At 51.7% G+C, this 19,686-nt stretch overlaps 1 protein-coding gene across 4 annotated transcripts in view; it reads right to left on the bottom strand.

The window, feature by feature from the left end:
- Positions 1-2,022: 2,022 nt before the first annotated feature.
- The window catches only part of FGF12 (fibroblast growth factor 12), a 216,904-nt gene continuing 199,240 nt past the window's right edge, over positions 2,023-19,686 (bottom strand). For all 4 annotated transcript variants that reach the window (XM_072996386.2, XM_078389701.1, XM_072996385.2 and 1 more), the window contains exons 4-5: positions 6,440-6,638; positions 2,023-2,615 (exon numbers count right to left, since the gene is read on the bottom strand). In XM_072996386.2, the coding sequence (XP_072852487.2) occupies positions 2,497-2,615; positions 6,440-6,638 (318 nt within the window). In that variant the 3' untranslated portion in view covers positions 2,023-2,496. The remainder of the gene's footprint in view (positions 2,616-6,439; positions 6,639-19,686) is intronic.

Genomic DNA, 19,686 nt, shown 5'->3' with positions numbered 1-19,686 from the left:
TCTCAACACCCTCTGGCGTTTGGCGCCTTGGGTCAGCCGGGAGGTGTTGCAGCCCTGCTGGCCATCTGGGTGCCCCCAGATCATGAGTCAAAGGTCGCGGCACAGATCGTCATTTGAAATACCTCTCTTTAGTTAACTCTAAAGCAATAAAGACCCTGATGGTGGGAAAGTGTGAAGGCAAGAGGAGAAGGGGACGACAAGAGTGTGAGATGGCGGGACAGGGTCATCGAAGCGACCGACATGAATCTGACCCAACTCTGGGAGGCAGTGGAAGACAGGAGGGCCTGGCATGTGCTCTGGTCCATGGGGTCACGAAGAGTCTGACACGACTTTATGACTAAACAACAACAACAAAGAATAATAAAAAGTTCAGGGTGGTGGCACTGAAAAGCCACAGCTGTGCAAGCCATGGGTTTCAAGCGTCAGCCGTGGTGGCGTTTCTACCCATGGCTGGACAAGGCAGAGTCGGGTGAGGGTCCACAGGAGGTTGATCCTTCATCCTCTCAAGAGTGGAATGTCCAGGGTTTGGCACTGGCTGGGAGCGAGTCCCACAGACCGGGAAACCTCTCTTGCAATCGGTAACGTGAAAGGTCGATTCTGATGGAACAGATCTGGCCACTCCGTAGCAATGAACTGAGTCCACCTGCTTTCCACGAACGTCTCCATCCACTGGCTGGAAAGGAAAAGCCCACGAGCCTCACCTTGTCCTTTGATTGGTAGATTTATACCCTGCTTTGCCCCTGCCTTCCTGGGCTCTGTTTTCGCCCCTGGGCCAGAATCCCTGGCATCTGGAACTCCTGCCATCAGTTCCACAGGTTAACAATACCTTGAAGATAGACGTGCATATTTTGTTGACCGCAATGCTGTGCATGAAATTCCGCCAGCCAAGGATTTCCTTTGGATAATTTTTGTTCGTTCCCACTCTTCTCCCTGCTCCATCCCTCACTCCACTGCACATGACTAGAAGGGGAGGTCTCAGCATCACCCCCCCCTCCCAGAAACAGCCGGGAGGCTTAAGGGACATGTGTGTGTGTGTGTTTGATGGCCTGGTAGGCCAATATTAGGGGGAAAGCAGCTCTGTAACAGATCCTTGCCTGGGGAGCAAGAATGGACAGAGAAAAATGAGAAGAGCAAAACATGAGCAATCGTAAGCTCTCTGTGTTTTTCATAATTTGCGGTCCCTCGATTGTGTCCAGGCTTCCCCCAAGCAAAAAGGCAAAGAAGACATTAACTTGGCCGCGCATGTGCATCTAGAAACAAGCTCCTCCTCCAGTCATATGTACACAGACATGCAAACACGTTCCACACCCCTGACATGGCAGTATCTTCCAACATGCAAACCACAGCCTTTTTTCTCTGGGAGATCATCCACACAAACACACCCGCCCCTCGTCAGAGGTTTGGCTTAGGCTAAACCTGTGAGACTCAGGAAGGCGATCTAGTGGATGCCTCTTCTGGGCTTCCGTGTCCATCCTTCTCCTCCGTGGCTCATGCTGGCATCAGGGAGGTGGTGGGTGGTGGAGTTGGCACCAAAGTCCAGCAATCTCGTCTGCACACCTGCCACTCCCATGGAGGTAGCAGATAGAGCAATGGATGAGAACTCAGAAGACTTGAGTTCAAATCCCTGCTTGGCCACAGAAACTCACGGAGCAGTGGTGGTAGTGACGAAACCACTCCTTAAATATCTCACTTGACGAAACCACTCCTTAAATATCTCACTTACCTTGAGACCTCTGCCAGGGGGGCCACGAGTCGGACACCACTCAACTTGGCCAATGGAAGGAACAATTTTCCCTTACCCACCCACCCCTCTGCCCCTCTGGGGCCCAGGTTTGCCCTTCCCTCCTGGTTGGAGATGAACCAGCCATGAACCCTCCAGCCTTTTTTTTTTTTTTGGGGGGGGGAGGAAGCCAGAGAAAAAAGTTTTTTTGTGTGTGAATTTGGAACCAACGGCCTCACATTCACCCACATCCGCTTCTCACCCACGTCCGCGCTTCCTTTCCCATCACAAAGTCAGTTCAATTCTCCAAAAGCAAATGTGTTTTATTTTTTAAAGATAACACCTTTATTATTATTATGTATATTTTTTATTATTACTGTTAGAGAATAATTTATTATAATTATAATTATATTTTTTCTTATGCAGAGATGAACAATTTCCCCCCTTAAATCACAGAGCAAACAGTTTTGCTGTTTGTAAAATGTTAATGGAGTCCGGATTGAAAATATATACCTTTCCCCCCCTCCCCTTCACTTTGTGTGTGTGTGTGTGTATTTGTACTGTATTCTAAAACTTTGCAAGAGCAAGAACTTCTCCGACGACACCGAGGGAAGGGTTGAGTTCAGAATTTCGGCCGCGGCTGGAATCTCCTGCTTTGCTCAGTTTATCGCTGTCTCAGTGAGGGCTCGCTGGGATGGGCGGGCGGGCGGGCGGGCGGGCGAGTGGGCGGGCGGGGAGACATCGGATGCAGGGGGTGGGTGGCACGCGTCTCTCCGCTATGTTGAGTCCTGGTTGACAACTTTGCCTCCGTTCATGGTGGGCGTCCCTGAACTTTTCCTGGAGCGTCCCTGTTTCTCTCCGATTTCATGCAGGGATGGCTCTCTGTACATGCACACTGGAAAAAGAAGCGGGGGAGAAAGAGAGAGCAGCCGTCATTCTGCCCAAAGGGCTCAGCACCCTCCCGGAACCGCAGAGACAGAATTGCATTCACGCTCCCTTGCATGTTGAACAATCTATGACGCTGAGCGCAGGTCAGGCGAAGGGAGCCACTGGTCTTCGCATCCCAAAAGCAAATGGACCTGAAGGGCCACCCTCTTTGGTTCCCAAAGAGAGAGGGTGGGTGGGTGGGGAACGAGGTTTTGGGTTTGTTTGTTTGCTTTTCTCTTAGAAGAACCAGTCGAGAAAAGCAAACAAGAATCCTTCTCCAAGTCTCCTTCTGTCGCTGCCTTAACACACACCCCCGACCCCCAAATTTGGCCCTTGGAAATTAAGCACATCCACTTTAATTGACCTCTGTCACAAAGCAGCTCTCTTGTTAAGCCCCTGCTCAATTGGAAGAGGAAGGCTTCTTGTAGAGCGATCCTGCCTGAACCAAAAGAGTAGCCCCCCCCTTGACAGAGGCTAGAAAGGTGGCAGTAGAAATCTCTCCCCCCCCCCCCCGTCTCAAAGCCAACAGGTTTCATCAAGATGCTTTCTAATCCAGCTAATCTGTTCCTCCCTCCCAAGGGGTTTCACTTATTTGAATGGATTCCGTTTATGTTCTCCAGAAGGATCTTGCAAGCCACCGTTTGGTCAATTAGGATCTACTGGCCAATCTCTGCACTCCCCCCCCCCCCCGCTGTTGTCCAGGGCTTTGCGACAGAACAGCCGGGATCTTCAACTCCTGGTGGTTTAACATGAGCCAAAGTCAAAAGCCCTCCTAAACGAAGTTGCTAAAATCGAGAAAGCTGGGGGAGGAAGCAGGAGCGGGTTTGGTGAACCACCAGCGATTGCCATAGTTTCCCTCTTACGTACAGTACATGCGCTTCGTTTCTACCTGACCTCCCGTCCCTGCAACCCACGCGCCGCCTCAAATCTGCGTTTGCACATCGCTAACTCAGGAGAATACTTCCTGCCTGGGATGAGGCAGAACCCTGTCCACCAGAATGCATTTGTGTCTCCATTGTACAGTGCCATGCAGTCGTGTGGTTATCTTTGTTCCAATGAACTAGCCATGTAATACCTCTGGAACAACCAGATTTGTGTCTGGGGAAAAAAAAAAGGGTCTGCTGGCATTTAGCAGCTCCGGGTCTGGTGCTGTGAGCCACGACTTTGCACCTGCCTCTCCCGAGAAGGTGGAAAAACGAGAGTGGGTGGGTGGCTCTTTCTGGGTGCAAAGTGGAGACGGCCATTTAGAGTCATATGATTTATGAGACAGGGTCCTTCTTAGTGAATGGGGACTCAAGGTCGAAACCTTTAGAGACCCCATTGACCAAATTTCCAGCTTGGTCCTAGGAACCCTTTGAAGGGGTGAAGGGCTCACAGTCAGAAAAGTATTGCTGCGTTTGTTTTTCGCCTATTCTCAGATTGCTCCTCAGGGATCCCTGCGTAAGCTTCCAGGGGTGAAAGGGACTCCTCCAATGATCTTTAACCATCGGCACCACAGAGGAGGCCCTTAGAGGCAAACTCTGCAATTCTGAAACAAAGGTAGCACACAAATACTCCCCCCCCCCTTATAATTGAAGGTTCCTTATTTGTGAATCTGGTGTCACTGAAGGTCAGGACTCTTACGTTTCAGATGGTCTACTCCTACAGATGAGACCACCGTGTTGCCAATAAAAATGTCGATTCATTGATGGTGGTGTGGTCGAAACACACTGGGACTCACTGTCCTTGAAAGGGGGATTTGGAGCAACCCAGAGAACCAAGGTGGAATTCTTTGTAACTGGGGCACGAGTTGCGTGGCTCAAGCCTTGGAGGACTGTGTGCATTTCAATTTTAATGGTACGTTAGAACAAAAAAGCTGAAAAACCAATGCACACGATATCCATATATTTGCATTCTCTTGTCCCACCGCCTGTGGCTCAGCCGCACAAGTGTTTATATCCACAACTGGTCGGGGTGGCTGAAATGACTTGTGGTGCCATCAGAGTTGTGCGACCCGAATGCAATTTCTCAGAACCTTTGGCAACAGGGAAAAGCCTCTCCACAGTCCGAGCACAAGAGAAGCATCTCGAGAGAAGGTTCTCGTCCTAGCGATGTCCTTTCCAGTCTCAAAGTGAAGTCTCCTGCCCTCACCGGAGAGGCTCTGCTTCGGGCCATGAATCATTGTTTCCCTACAGACCACAGGGTGGTTAATAAATGGGAATCAACAATTCAAGGAAAGAAGACCCCGCGGGCTCTGGAGGCTTTCCAGGGGGATCAAAGCACTAGACGCTGGGAGGAAAGGGGCAAGTTTAACAAAGGAAGAGAAAAAAGAGGACGTGACGGGAAGGGCCACAGCAGAGCATCTCTGCTTAAAAAAAAAAAAAACACAAATAAATCTCTCACCCCCTGGATGTCTGTCTCACGTACCAACCTGTGGGGGTGGGGAAAGGGGGCGTCTGTATCACCCCCACCCCTAGATCTTCTCTGATTCTGCACACCACCGCCCCCAAGTCATTTTGTGAAATGGGGGGGGTGGCAGCCCCTTAATGACAATGCCCACAGCACTGACTCAAAGATCCATAGAAACCTGGGGGGGGGCAGAAGATGGATCCGCTCCCCTCTACCCAAAGCGTGCCAAGGGGGTCTACAGGACACGGGCAAGAGGCGTTCACAAATCCAGTGCCTGGTGTGAAAATTCAGCCAGAGCCGATCAAAATTTAAATCTAACCAAAACAGGGCGAAAAGGGGTGCCCCTTCAGCTCATCCTAAATCTGCAGTTCAGTCAGGATCTGAATTCCCCTCTTTCACATACGATTCTGCCGCTGCTCTTTAGCCACCACCTGATGCAGCTACTGCAGGACATTCCACACACGCAAAAGTTCTCCCCCCATGGCAAGGTCTGGACTCTACACGGAAGTATGGGGGCGACAGCATTTTGGAAGGAGTGAACCGCTTTTTTTAAAAAAAGCCTGGGTTCCCACCCATTCAAAACGGTTCCAGCGTGACTCCCACAGCAGCAGCATGAATCACTACGGTTGTGTTTACACGAGGAAGTGATTGCCGCTGGGTTCTGCTGTTAACTGCCACGGCCTCGTCCTTTTGGCTGCTTGGGATCCGTAGTCTGGAGAGGGATTTAGGATCCCCTTTCGCGGCCAGGCGCAGGGGCTCCCTGGCAGAGAACGCCCCTCTCCGCCCTGGAGGTCGACCTCGGAAGAGAGACCCGGAACCCCGTTTAGCCGAAGCCTCTTGGGGGTCCTCTGTGGCCGGGAGCCGGGCCTCGTCCTCCGATCTCCCCGATTCAGAGCAAACACCGACAGGTGAACGTGCACCCAAACACCACTTCGGACTTGGCGTTCCCCACGCAGGGGGCCTGACCGGCATCCACGTTTTGAGGTGGTGTGGAGTCAGTCAGGACTGGGCTTTTACGTGCCACCTCATCAAGGTTAGAGCTCTACCCACTTCCTGGACAGAAGGGGCAGAAAGGTGCTCAGTGGCCGCCCTCTGAGGCAGGATCCTCCATATGGTTCGCTCCTTTGAAAGCCTATAATCCAAGAGGCAACACATTGCAAGCTGAGAGCAGGAGCTGGCTATTCCGTCGGAGAGGCCTCAGTGGAACGTCCGTTCTGGGTCTCTCGAGCAAGTGAGCCCGGCTGCATTCTACCCAGCGAAGGAAAGGCAAAAGGAGCCCTTGAGCTCATCTGGTTTTGTCCAGCCCTCCCCGAATCGGCGACGGGCTTCAGCTCCCCCTGCCTTCCCGTGCCAAACCCTCCCACCCCCTTCATGCAGAGAAAGAAAACCCAGGACTTTTCCTACCTTCTATGGGTTTCGGTACAAAATGTGACGAGGGCTTAGTCTTTTTCACCCGGTTCCCCTTCATGATCTGCCCTTCTTTATTGAGTCCCAAGAACCAGGCTCGCCCGGATTCTTGCTGCCGATACAGCGTAGAGGAGTAAATAACGTAGTAGTTTTCAAAGACCGACTCCTTAAATTTGCACTCTGGCGTGAAGATGTCCTGCAGGGAGTCGGGAGAGGAAGGAAGAAAACCCAAGACCGGGAATGGATGAGTTTGAAGTGGCTGGAAAGAAACCGCCCACCCGCCAACCACCGCTTTGTATAAAGCTCTTTCCAGAACAGAAAATAAAATGAAAAAGATGCAGCTCTAGAGACACATGAAAGCGGAAGGCAAGAGGGTCCCTGCTGGGTCAGAGAGGAGGCCCCTTTTCAGCCCTTCTCCCCCCAGAAGAGCCGGCCCCAAAGGTCTCTAGGAAGGATGGCAGCGAGCAGCAGGCCGGGGGGGGGGGCAAGCACATTCGGAAGCCACTCAGGGCCTCGAGGGGCTCCACCCTGAGCGGGAGACCAGCAAGAGGGTCCCACACCGTGTGGGCTTGGCTGCCTGACCTGGCTCTCCCTATGTGTCCCTCCTGGGGAGGTGGGGTGCACAGAAAATGCACGGAGAAGCCGGGGGGGGGGGGAAAGAAATGCAAGTACCGCTTCCTTCAACCTGATGCCCAAGGGTGACGCTAGCCAGGGATGAATGCAGGCGTCGCTCGGTCCATCTGGAGGGACCCAGCAGGTTGGGGAAAAGACATGCCAGCCGTGTCTCCACACCTTCTTGGAACCTCAGTGAGGAAAAGCCCACAAGGAGGGATGGAGCCATGAAATCATCGAGTTGGAAGGGACCCCAAAGGGATCAAGGTCTGAGACCTGCCTCATGAGCAGGTCCTGCTTGGCCAAACCCTCACTTAATTTCCCGTGAAGGAGTGGCTCCCGTCCTTTGGACGCTCCCATTCTATGGTCCAACAGGACCAGCCACCAAGCGGTATTGCTTCTGGGCATCCTGTGGCAGAGAACCATGCACCGTGGCCCCAGAGAGCAGGAGAGAAGATGGGTGGGTGCCCGGGCTGAGTTTGGAAAAGTTCCTTTGGCCGGGGGTAGGAGGAGGAGAATACAGCAACCAGAATCTCAAACATGCAACTTTTTCAAGTTCAGGGCCACTGGTGTTTCTCATCTCTGACCCTTCTAAGGCGGGCACAGGAGCTTCTCCCTCTATAAAACTGATACAAAAGGGAGACTGTTAAAAGACCTCGTTCTTTATTGATCACCAATTACGCTAATGGTTTAAATGGAAATCCATTTTGCAAGTCCTGCCAGAGGAGCTATTTTGCAGACCCTGGAGGACGAGATACACAAGAAATCCACAACACTGGTGTCTAGCCTTTGCAGAAAGAACCCCATTTCTTCTCCTTACAGAACATGCTTTGAACAAAAGATGAAGAGAGAGAACGAGAGAGAGAGCTGTTTTACTCCTTTTGCACAACTATTTTGCTAAACCTATTCCCTCCCAGGTGCCTTTCCTCCACGGTGGGCGGTGATCTGGAATCAATGAATTACAATAACAAAGTCTTAGAGGCCACACATCTAACCGACAAGCACTGGGAAACAAGACAAAAACAGTGTTATGTGAAAGAGTGCAGAGTTGAATGGGGTCCGCCAGGATGGCTGGTCCTGGACCTCCTAACCAAAATAAAGTTTTGTTTTCTTATTTAAGTTCCATTTACAGACGTATACATTCAATGGTACACTCCTTATCTCTGCCAAGGGGAAATCCTGGTTATTTGTTGCTTCTTTAGTGGGTGAAACTCAAACCGGGTGAAATCCTAATGGACTTTTATTCCACGTTCTCCAGCTCTTTCTGCTCAGCTACCAACTGTGTGTCCTGCAGAGTTCCCTTGCTGTTCTTCCTGAAGGATTCCACATAACCACTTGCCCCCCCCCACTCCATTGCAAAGCCGCTGATCTGGTGGTGGGGAGAGCAGAATAAGTGTTTACCTTTTCCTTCCTGGCTATTAATCTGCCATTACCCAACCACACTGGGGGTCGCGTCAAAGGACTACAAGGTTCCCCTCCCTCTCTTTTCTGTTGGGCTACGGAAGATGCCCTGAATAGCCAACCAGGGCAATTAAGCAAGGGTTTCTAATGCCATCCAAGATTGAGACACCTTCTTCCGACCTGAAACTGACCACCATGGAGCAGATTCTGCAACCCCCACTTTGCAAATGGCTTTAAACAAGAGGACCTTCCCCCCCCCCCAACAATCTGGTCATAGACGTCAGGAACTTTGATGCCTCCTTCTTCTGCACCTCCGCCAGCTCTGTAACGGCCAGCATGAATGGACAACATTTAGCGCTCCAGATGTTTTGGACTTCTACTCCCAGAATCCCCAGCCTCTCCTGCCCGTGGTACAGGACAATGGAAGTTGTGGTCCACAAATCTTTCATGCCAAATCTTTCACATCACCCAGACCACCCTCGCACTTGCATCAAACTCTTGAACAGCTCAAGATCTTCTGACATCGACCACATAATTGCAGCTAAAAGTGCACAAGCTCCCTTCGCGTATTTTATATTTCTTGATTTAAACATAATTTTTAAAGGGATGCAATTTGCAGTGAAATTTAATTGGGACCGCTGGGAAATTGGCACTCTTTAAAGCCCCTTTTACAAGATGCTGCAAGAGCCCACCTTCCTTTGCCTCTTCCTATCCAGGAGAACCACAAGCTTGGTCGGCTTCTGTCCCAGCATAAGCCTGCCTGTCGACGGAGTCCAGAGCGCACGTTTCCCTCCAAATCCAAGGGCAACCTTGCAGTTTGGAAGGAAGGCTGTCCCTCCCCGTCCCCACAGAGATGTCCAGAGGAAGAGGAGAGGAGCCCAGGAAGAGATCTCTGGCGGCGCACGGGGTTGGGGGGGAAGAAAGAGGTCAATCCTTCTCCTGAGGGTTGTCCTGATGCCTCTGACTGCTGAAGCCAGGGAAGGAATCAGGGAACAAGAAGCATGTGGCTCCCATCACCTAGGCCTTGTTTCCTTTATGACAATGGTCAAGCATCTCTTGGGGTTTCTGCAGGGCCCTGATGCTATGTCCAAGGCAATACCAAAGGTAATGCCAAGACCTGGGCGTCTGGAGCGGGGTGGGAGGCTGTGCCCGAAGGACAGAGCCCCCGCCTCCCAACCCGCCTGGCAGGCAGCAGGTGCCATGGTCACCCCCTGGTCTCACCTCAGAGCAGCCCTGGGAGGGAATTTGGCCGAAAGAGCCACCATGGCAAGCAGACGCGGGCAGCCCGCTCAGTCTGGGCTGACTCCTTGGATGGATGCTTCCTGTGTGTCCCATGAAGTCTTTAGAACTGGCATTTCGAGATTCCAGCAGCTGGGATTTCTCCAGCCATGCCGCGTTGACCTTGCTGCACTTGAAAGGCAAAGTCGTGTGGGTTTGGCACAGGCGGTGGTGGCAACTTTGCACGGCGGAGTGAGACGGCAGGAAGGCGCCCGCCACAGAACAACTGGCAGAACGTGGGAGGCAAGTGAGAAAGGAGTCCACCCATCCTCACCCTGCCCGTAGTCTCTTGCATCTCCATCATGCCGACCGGCTTCTGGTCCACCAGAGAGAGGTCCTCCCAGATCCCCCCCCCAATGGCTGAAACCCTGGGCACCGGGGGTTCAGAGGAGAGCCAGGCTCTCCGATGCCCTTGTTGTCTGCTCGGCTGTCGCCAGCCTCTTCGCCTGCCTTGACGCCCAATTTCAGAGCTGTCAGCAGCAGAGCCGGGAATCTGACTTTCCCTGGCACGAAAAACGTTCCCCACCCCGACAAAACACCCTGCCGTGTGTCCGGATTATTAAATTTCTGACAACTTGGTGACAGGCTGGCCATTGTGGAGCAATTAACTGCCGGCCTTTGGGTGGAAAGCTCAGGACGGAGGCCAAGGGATGTTTCTCCCGGGCTGGCTCTGCCATTCTGAAGTCAGGAGAAAGGCTGTGTGATCTGACAGGACAGCCGGCGTGCATGCACATGTGTGCAACTGAGCGTGCGTGTGTATGCTGGTGCTCATGCACCTCTGTTCCCCTCCGGTATTACCTCTGTGCAACTCCTATGCCAGTGATGTGAACAGCAAGAAACAAGAGCTTTTGATGCCAGCATAGAGATTTTTGCCAGACTGCAAGGACAGCTGGCACAACAAGGACAGCTGGTTTGTTGGTTTGTTTGTGGAACAAAGCAGGCACAAGAAGAAGGGTGGCTTTCTAAGAGACGGGCCTGCGAGGGTTCAGAGCACTTCCTCTCCATTACATCAGCCACGGGGATATGCCTCTGGCTGGATCAGACCAAAGGATCCTCCAGGCTGTGTGTATCCAGGCACAATTCAAACGGCTGATGGCGATCCATAAAGCTCTGGACCAGGACTGGGCAAAATGGAGGCTGGGTAGTACAGGTACCCCTAGGGCCTGATTCTGGGGACCATCTAAGGACCCCAAAAGCCACACCAAAGAAATCTGGCCATCCATGAGGAAAAGACAACCCCAGGGAAACCCTTCGAATGATTGTGCTTCCAGCAGAATTCGCTGCCGGATGTTGGCACCTTGTGGGCATCCGGGGGCTACGGTGGCTGAAAAGAGGCGTCGGGATCCCCCCCCCGTAGTGCCTACTCCTGCTCTGAGCAAAGCGTCTGTCCTCCAAGAGGGATCAGCTACGCTTCCCCCTTCCTTGCCATTGGGCTGGCTTTGACCCAGAACGGGCAACCGTCCGCCCTGGGCAGCCTGATCAGGTCTGTCTTGACACGTGTTTCGGTGCCCGGCCAACGTTTCTCTCTGTCGCTGCACCCCTGGCCCGGTTTGCTCTCCCAGTTCCTGTTTTGGGGGATCCTGATATGTGCTATGTTCAGTTTGCTCTTTAGATTCAGTGACATTTTATTTATGCTTCTGAGATCTCTAAAGGTGGAATATGTTTTAACAAACCAACGGAGTTCACCCTGTATTTGGTCAAGACGAATAAACTGGGAAAATTCTGTCTCATGCATTCTGATATAAGGCGAGTTTTCTTTTTGCTTAAATCCCAGACAGAAATTTCTGAGAGTCAGGATTGAACAGGTTTGGCAAAAGGAAAGGTTACTGAGCGTGTTGGAAGTTACAGCCCAAAATGTAACTTTGCCAAGCTCCACAGCTGGGTATTTAGTGAAGGAGGGGAGAAAGAGAAGCCCAAGTTTATCTAACGAGCTTCATGGTATGAGAGGGTGGGGAGCGGATTTGAGGCCAAGTGTCCCCTGCTAGCCACTACACCCTACTGCCTCTCAAGGCAACAGATCAACACAACGGCCTGAAGGAAGCTCCCGTCTGCTCCCTTTCACAGCGCCCGGGGCCCTCAAAACCAAGACGACAGCCCTGTCTCCCGGGCAAGATCATTCATCCCCATTACTCAGTGTGTTTCATAGCTGGATGGTGTTCTAGCGGCTGCAGACGGGAATTGATCAATGTCAGATCCTGAGGCTGGGATGCTAAATTCTGAGAGTTTGTTGTGGTGGGAGCCCCCCCCCCCCGCTTTTCGAAGCCCGAAATTAAAGAGGAAGGGGCAAGGCACATGGAGCAGGAGAGGGCAAGATCAATCCATCTGCCAGTCTTAGGCAGGAGCACCTCTCCTCACCCTGGCGAACAGGAGTGACAACGAGGACGGACGGATAACTGTAATTGTGGGCTGTAAATGAAATTGCATTACCAATGAACGAAGAGCACCCGAAAGGGCCCACTCTCCCTCCGCGAGATGCTTCTGGTTTCCTAAGGCAACTTTTGATCCTGAAATAAGATTATTTTTTGTTCACCCAAAACCTGGTGGCGCTTTCAGATGCCGCCCACTCTCTGTAAGGAATTCTCCACTGTCCTTTTTTTAAAAAACACACAAACAATATATATATATTTTGACAACTACACTATCAGTGTGAGAGGAAAGCCGCCTATGTTCTCACAACGAAGCTGCCCCGGTGTGTGTGTTTCGGAGGCTGAATGGAAACGCGGTGGCTGGAAGCGTTTGGGTTTTTAAAGCCGTGGTTCCCAGGCTTGGGTCCCCAGACGTCCTTGGTCCAAAACGCCCAGAAGCCTTCTCCTCCACAAGCCATGCCGGTCAGGATTTCTGGGGGTTGTAGTCCAAGAACATTGGGGGACTTTTAAGGGTGGCTGCCTTGCTTCTGCCTTGAGATCAGACGAATCATAAGCCTTCATTACGGCTATGAACCAGCATACGCTAATGTATACACAACTCCTATCCTTTGAGGCGGATGGGGCGCGTTCCCCCCCCCCCCCGAGTCCATCAGTAATCCCGTATCTCTTCCTGACAGTAATCCTGGTGTCCTGTCTCCCTCTGCCTCTGAAGTTTGAAGGCAGCCACATAGGGCTTGTTCTGCAAGCGCATCCTTTCCTCTCAGGGTGACCTCCGTTTCTCAACCTCTGAGCCGGGCAAGGGGGGAAAAGACGGGAAAGAACAGAGCCATGGCCTGATCCAGGGAGACACAGCAGCAGGAGTCCCTGAGTCACAGACCCTGAGTCACTCACCCCGGCCATTCACATCCCTGCCAGCCCTCTACTGTAACCTTGCGTTACTGCTTCACCCCCCTGACGGCCCACCTTGCCCTTTCAATTAATGCGTGGGGCACTAATGAAGAAGACAGAGCCATGCGGGCAGGGCACATCAAGTTTCCCACATTTAAAAAGCATGCTGGATAACTGTTTAACAACCAGGGGCAGCACAGATAGAGATCTGTGTGTTGGGCGAGGAGGAGGAAGGAGAAGAAGAAGAGGAAGAAGAAGAGGAGGGAGAGGAAGAAGAAAGACTGCCTGGGTTCAACCCCCCCCCCCCAAATGGGTAAAGAGACAAGCACTGCTGCTGACCCCAACCGGTGAGGCTGCTGCCAAAGGACCCAGAAGGAGTGTCCTGTAACCACTGGGCAGGTTTGTTTCCCACCCTCCCCCTTGGGCTATGCTACTCCTGGGGGACCACAGCGCCCCTCCACCAACGTTCTGCAGAGAGACACACCTTCCAATCCATCCCTTAATTCCCTTCTCATTGCAGGGCCAAGCGCCCCAGGGCCACCTTTTTTTTTGGGGGGGTGAGAAGCAGAGCAAACCCCAGCCACCGCACGGCACTCCCTTTTTTTGGAAAGGAAGCCCCCTTGCTTCTGCTTTGGGCAGGGGGGCACCATCGGCTCACCCCCCCCCCCCACGAAAGGACGGCTTCTCCTCCTCTGCCTGCCCGTCTTTCCCCTCTCAGCCCTCGGAAGGGTGCCAGCCCAGCGTCCCTCCCTCCCCTTGCAAAATGCCGGAGGTGCGGCTACCGAGTCTTTTCCCCAGAAGGAGCCCTGGGCACTTCTGCCAGCGTTGGCTCAGATGTGGACCTTCTGCGCACCTCCAGAGGGATCTCCAGCAGCTGCTTCAACTGGCTGGCCGTGCGACTTCCTTCCCCAGCCTCCCATCCTTTCTTCTTTAAAAAAAAAAACAACTTGCTGAAGGCAGTGCGACTGAGGCAGAACTCGATCTGAGATAACGGGGCTTAACGACAAGATTCTCTCAAAACCGTCAGGTGGGTTTTGATGGCCGGGCGTCCTTCTGCAGCCAGCCAAAACCGGCCAAGGTCACTTTCAAATTCAAGGCCAGCTTGGCTGAGAACTCCTGCGGGCAGGCCTGGGAGCAGCAGGCGCTCCAAGAAAGAGGGAGTCCCTTTGGCAAAAGCGCCCAGGAGGAAGATCCAAGAGAAAACGCAGGTGATCAAGAAAAGAGAGCTGGGAGGGGAGCAGAATCAAAGCACCGCCTCTACTGACATTTATTGGGGGGGGGGAACAGAGACACAAATCTTCAGTTCTTTCCTCCTCTTGGGAAAGGACGAGGAATCGTAAAATGGTTTCTCCTGGCCCAGAAGCAGATGAGATATTTTATGACGCTCCGGCCAAGAGGGGAGAATGAGAACGAGAGCTCATTTTTTTCACAAATTTTTTAAAAAACAAAAACTCTTTGATCCAGTTTTTTAAAGTGTCTGTGTATTAGGTAGGCATATTACAAGTGATCTCTACAAGAAATTTATTAGGTATGCGTATACCTAACACACACCCCTTATGCAGTATTTCTCTTGATGTTCCAGTCAAGAGCTTGCCGCAGCTGAATAAACATACAGGACATAAATACATACATATGCTTCTTTCCCTCGTTTTAAAGGGCTGATCAAGAAACTGCCACGGTGGCAGGTTCACCTCTGGGCAGTTTCTCAACTACGCCTTTAAGAGAAGGGAAAGAAAAATTTTACTCTAATTGTTCAATAAGACATGCAGTGCAGATTCACCGCTCTAGGTAAAGGTAAAGGTTCCCCTTGACATTTTTAGTCCAGTCGTGTCCGACTCTAGGGGACGGTGTTCATCCCGTTTTTCAAGCCGTAGAGCAAGCGCTTGTCCGAAGACAGTTTCCATTGCCACGTGGCCAGCGTGACTAGGGAACGCCGTTTTACCTTCCCACTGAGGTGGTACCTATTTATCTACTCGCATTTGCATGCTTTCAAACTGCTAGGTTGGCGAGGAGCTGGGACAAAGCGATGGGAGCTCACTCCGTCGCGGGGATTCGATCTTACGACTGCTGGTCTTCTGGCCCTGCAGCACAGAGGCTTCTGTGGTTTAGCCCACAGCGCCACCACATCACTGCTCTAATGAAGGCTTTTAAAAAAAACACTTCCTCTAACTAGCCAATATCCTGAGGTGGTTTTCTTATTAAGCCATTTCATGAGATGGCCAAATTAGAAGGCTTTTGTTTCATGCACTGGGATCCACACCGCCTGGAAATGGACCAGAAGAGAGTGCACCTATCTGGATCAAGAAAGTAGACACCCTTGAGAACAGCCAGAAAGGTGAGGCTAGGAATGCTCTGGGGACAGACTGCTTCCCTCCCGAAAAGGCATCACTGGATCTGGTTGCCATCTTTAGGAGCGAACCATCCTGTCCCTGCAGTGGTTGCCTCTATGCCTCTATGAGAAAGAAGAGTTCAGTGAACATTTTTTAATTTGCATCCCCTGGAAAGAGATATTCTCACTCACACTAAGGAGCACAAGAGCCCTTTGCCCGATCCATGAGTCGCCTCATTCTAGGCAGCACCCGGTAATCTGGGATTAACGCCACTGTCGGCTTTGGTTTCAGAAATATGAATCTGGCCAAGAACCCAGTGCTTGGAAACTTAGTAGAAAGACTTTACAAACTTCAGTAATCTTTGACAAGCTTCTCTCTCTCTCTCTCTCTCTATCTCTCTCTCTCTCTCTCTCTCTCTCACACACACACACACACACACACACACACACACACACACACACACACACACACACACACCCTAATTGTGTTAATGATGCTGGAAATTTGCAGCACAGGAGGTCTATCATTACCTCTGTTACCAATAAAACCACAGGATTCAGAGGGGAGAATAACATATATTACTTTGGTGTATGCCGTTCACGTACTCCTCAAAAACTATTGACTGTTTTGCTTAATCAAGGCAAGGTGAACAAGGCATGCCGTGTTTATATAACTAGAAGACAAGAGTTTAAAAATATACAGTATATCAATAACAATAACATTTACTGTTAAATTTAAGAGGTCAAGTATCAGTCATGTTTACCTCTCATGTTAGCTATATGGTGGTGATTTTAATGGATTAATGTGACAGATTACAACCTGAGTCATTACTGCCCACTTTGGTTGTGTCAAGATGTGAAATGTTGTTAATATAGGCTGTTGAAATAATTAAGTGGGATGTAGAAAATGTAGCCCTGAAAAGGAAAGTGCTTTTAAAACTGAGGCGTGAGCAATAGTTTACTAGAATTACTGCAAAACAATCAGCCAGCTCGCCAGCCAGCAAGGTCACTGTACCCTAACAATCCTGACAGTTGAAGTGTTCATCCCCGTTTCCAAGCCATAGAGCCAGCGTTTTTGTCCGAAGACAATCTTCTGTGGTCACATGGCCAGTGTGACTTAGACATGGAATGCTGTTACCTTCCCACTGAAGTGGTCCCTATTTATCTACTTGCATTTGCATGCTTTCGAACCGCTAGGTTGGCGGGAGCTGGGACAAAGTGACAGGAGCTCACTCTGTCGCGTGGATTCGATCTTACGACTGCTTGGTCTTCTGACCCTGCAGCACAGAGGCTTCTGCGGTTTAGCCCGCAGCGCCACCACCTTCCCCTGTTGATATACTCTCCCTTAAAATGGGGTGTGCAGAACTGGAGAGGGTAAGGGCGTGCCATCTGAGGTCCAGAGCACAGCAAAACAGAGTAGGAAGGGGACTTCGTTTCAGGAGGCTTTCTCAGCTGCTGGGACCGCCTCACACTCTCTTCTGGGTCTGTGATACCTTGGCCATCATCCAACTGGCATCTAACCGTCGCCTCTCTAATCCCTTCCCTCTTCTTACCTGAACATGAGCCCAACCGGGCCATATCTGAGCAGCTGCAGGGCATAGTGGGGAGCTGGAAGTCCTCAGTAAGTGTTCATGGGCCCATCACTCTCCAACTGATCTACTTTGCAGGGATAGGAGGATAAACACGGTGGGGCAGGGAAGAGCCTAGGCTTGAGCTCACTGAGGGGGGAAAATGGGAAATAAATCTAACAAATAAATGAAACTGAGGGGGGGCAGGTGGGACTGGGGGGTGGACGGCTCAGTCCTGGGTCGGGGTGGTGTGTGTGTGTGTGTGTGTGTGTGTGTGTGTGTGTGTGTGTGTGTGCGTGTGTGTGTGTGCGTGTGTGTGTGAGGGCCTTCCTGCCTTTCTGTCCCCAATTCTCTGCTCAAACTAGCTCTGGAGTGAGGCGTGTGTCCCACTCAGTGGGAGCAACGTGCAGCCGGCATTATGTAAAAAACCATTAATATTCATGCAGAAGCCGAGGAATCCCATTTCAGCCACTTCAACGTCGGCATTAACATTTGTGCTTTTTTGTCAGCGAGACGGAATTTATTTTTCAGGCTCAGTTTTTAACCTTTGAGGGAAAACCAAGATAATGCATTTGTATTTAATGGGGCTGCGTGTGAGCATGAAAACAAGAAGACGGAAGCCTTGAGCCAGAGAGGGAAGAGTTCGGGCAGGCAGGCGCTCCAGCTAAGCCTACTCACCCACCCGCCCTGGTGCAGAGCTCCCCCCTCCCTTTGTGAGGCAAACCTACAAAGCATCCCCCCTCCCCGGCACTGACCCAGCCTCTTCGTTCCAAAATCCTTTTTAAAACCGGCGGTGGATGGGGAGATGCTGCTGTTCAGGTGGTGCTCCCTTTCTGGACCAGCCACCCTCTGGGATTTTGCAGGCAAAACTGTCTCCTCCTTCTGGAATGAGGACGATGGGACTTGTAATCTGGCACCTTTGCAAGCTCCCAGGCCAGAGGGAAAAAAAGGCCAGTCAAGCCTGAAGATGCTAGGTTGCTTCTGCTTCGGTTTCAGCTTGGAAAAGGACCCCGGGAAGCAAGTGGACAAGGTGGGCTCAGGGGTTGTGTGCAAATGCCCAGAAGGCTCGCAAATCGCCGACAAAATGGGAGGCATCTTGTGTGGAAGAGAAACCACTGTGCTTGGGGGGGGGCTCTCCAGGTCCTAAGCAGGGCAGTCTGCCCAGTCTGTTGGCACAGACATGTGCGCCTGACCACCTGCCCTCCCCAGAGGCAGCAGCCACCGCCTCCGTCGCTCACAGGGCTGGCAAGACAGGTGGGGAACTGTTCCTGAGGAGGGTCTTTAAAGCTCTCTTCTGCTCGATGCGCAGCCGGAACCGCACTCATGCGCTGAGGGCCTCCCCCGCCTTGAGGACTGTGAAGTGTGTATAATTTCGAGCGCAGCCCACAAACCCATCAAGTTAAGCAGAAGATTCACATCTTCAAGGCGGAAAGAAGCCTGAATCAGCGGCTGCAACATTAACACCCTGAAATCTAGCAGGAGCTGCTTGACAATCTTCCAGCCCACCTTGTATAACTCAGGAGTGGTGGCATCTCATGGGGAGTCGCACGTTGGAGCCATACATGCCTGCAGATGATTTACCAACACTTGGCAACGACCCCTAGGCCTCCTTGGGCAGGTTGCAAACCTCCGTGGGGTGGGGACCATCACTTTGACATTGCCCACGGAGGGTCCTGTATTCACTCTCTGGCATAACACATTCCCCAAGATCTCAAGCGGCTGGGCCCTGGAATCACTTCACGCCCAAGTGGTCCGAGAGGTGCTGAACAAGGACTTGCCAAACCCGGTTTGAAGCAAAGAGCTTTAATTCTGTTCCCCACCAATGCATCTGGTAGCAGGAGGTTCCACTGGCTGACCACAATCGGAGCTGTGGACCAGGCTGCTGGTCCACAGAGAGACTTCTGGGTTGGTTGACTCCCCCCCCCATCGTTCCATGTACCACTACCCACTGTGATGTGAGACTGCCTCTCCTGTGCTTCTCCTCCGTCCGAGCACATGAAGCAATCTGGCTGGGCGGGAGGCAGGTGTGGACTCAGTCTAGCAGAGGGTCTGTGGCCCAAGGGCAAGCACTCCCTGTTACATACAGCACTGATGTTACCTGTCTGTCATGGGTTTGGAGGGAAAGTTCCATCCTATGGGGAGTGGAAGGCGGGACATCAGGAGGAGGGGCTGTACTGTATATATATGTGATGCGTGTGTGGAGAAGTTTAGGAGACTCTGGGATGTGACGAAGCAGCAGCTGGGAAGAAGAAGCTGGTGTGGGAGTCTGTGTGTCAGACAGGGTACTACTGTGTGTCAGAGTACCAACCTGATAGGTTCAGGTGTCTGTTGGTTAGCCAGAACTGATAGGTTCAGGGTCTGTGCTTCAAGTTAAGGGTTCTGTGTGAACCAAACTGTATGCATGTATGAATGAGACTAAGCCACGTTACTATTTCTTATTCACCTGATCATTTTATTTTCCCTGTGTGTGTTTTAAATAAACCTTATTCTTTTGTTTGTTGAAAATCCATCCCTGGTCTGTGTGACTTCTTAAAGGGAATGGTTGGTGGCAGCTTAGTTAACGTGTGGCAGATCCCAGTAGGTCTGGGTTTGTCACATTGATTGGTGGCAGCGGTGGGATACGACTGGTCCAGTTGTCCAGCGGTCCAGCAAAGCCTTGGCAAGTGTGCCCAGAGCAAGGGGGGTCTAGTCAGGGACAATCTGAGAGCGCGTAGGTAATCTTCTAGGTGTACCTCACGGGGAGGTGCGCTAGTAGAAGAACGTGCCAACTGGGGAGACTAGATTAGGGTGCTCTGAGGCAGC

Source organism: Pogona vitticeps, chromosome 3 (genome assembly GCF_051106095.1).
Source record: "Pogona vitticeps strain Pit_001003342236 chromosome 3, PviZW2.1, whole genome shotgun sequence".
Classification (NCBI taxonomy): Eukaryota; Metazoa; Chordata; class Lepidosauria; order Squamata; family Agamidae; genus Pogona; species Pogona vitticeps.
The sequence above is the reverse complement of the archived record's forward strand: the minus strand, read 5'-3'. Positions and strand labels throughout refer to the sequence as shown.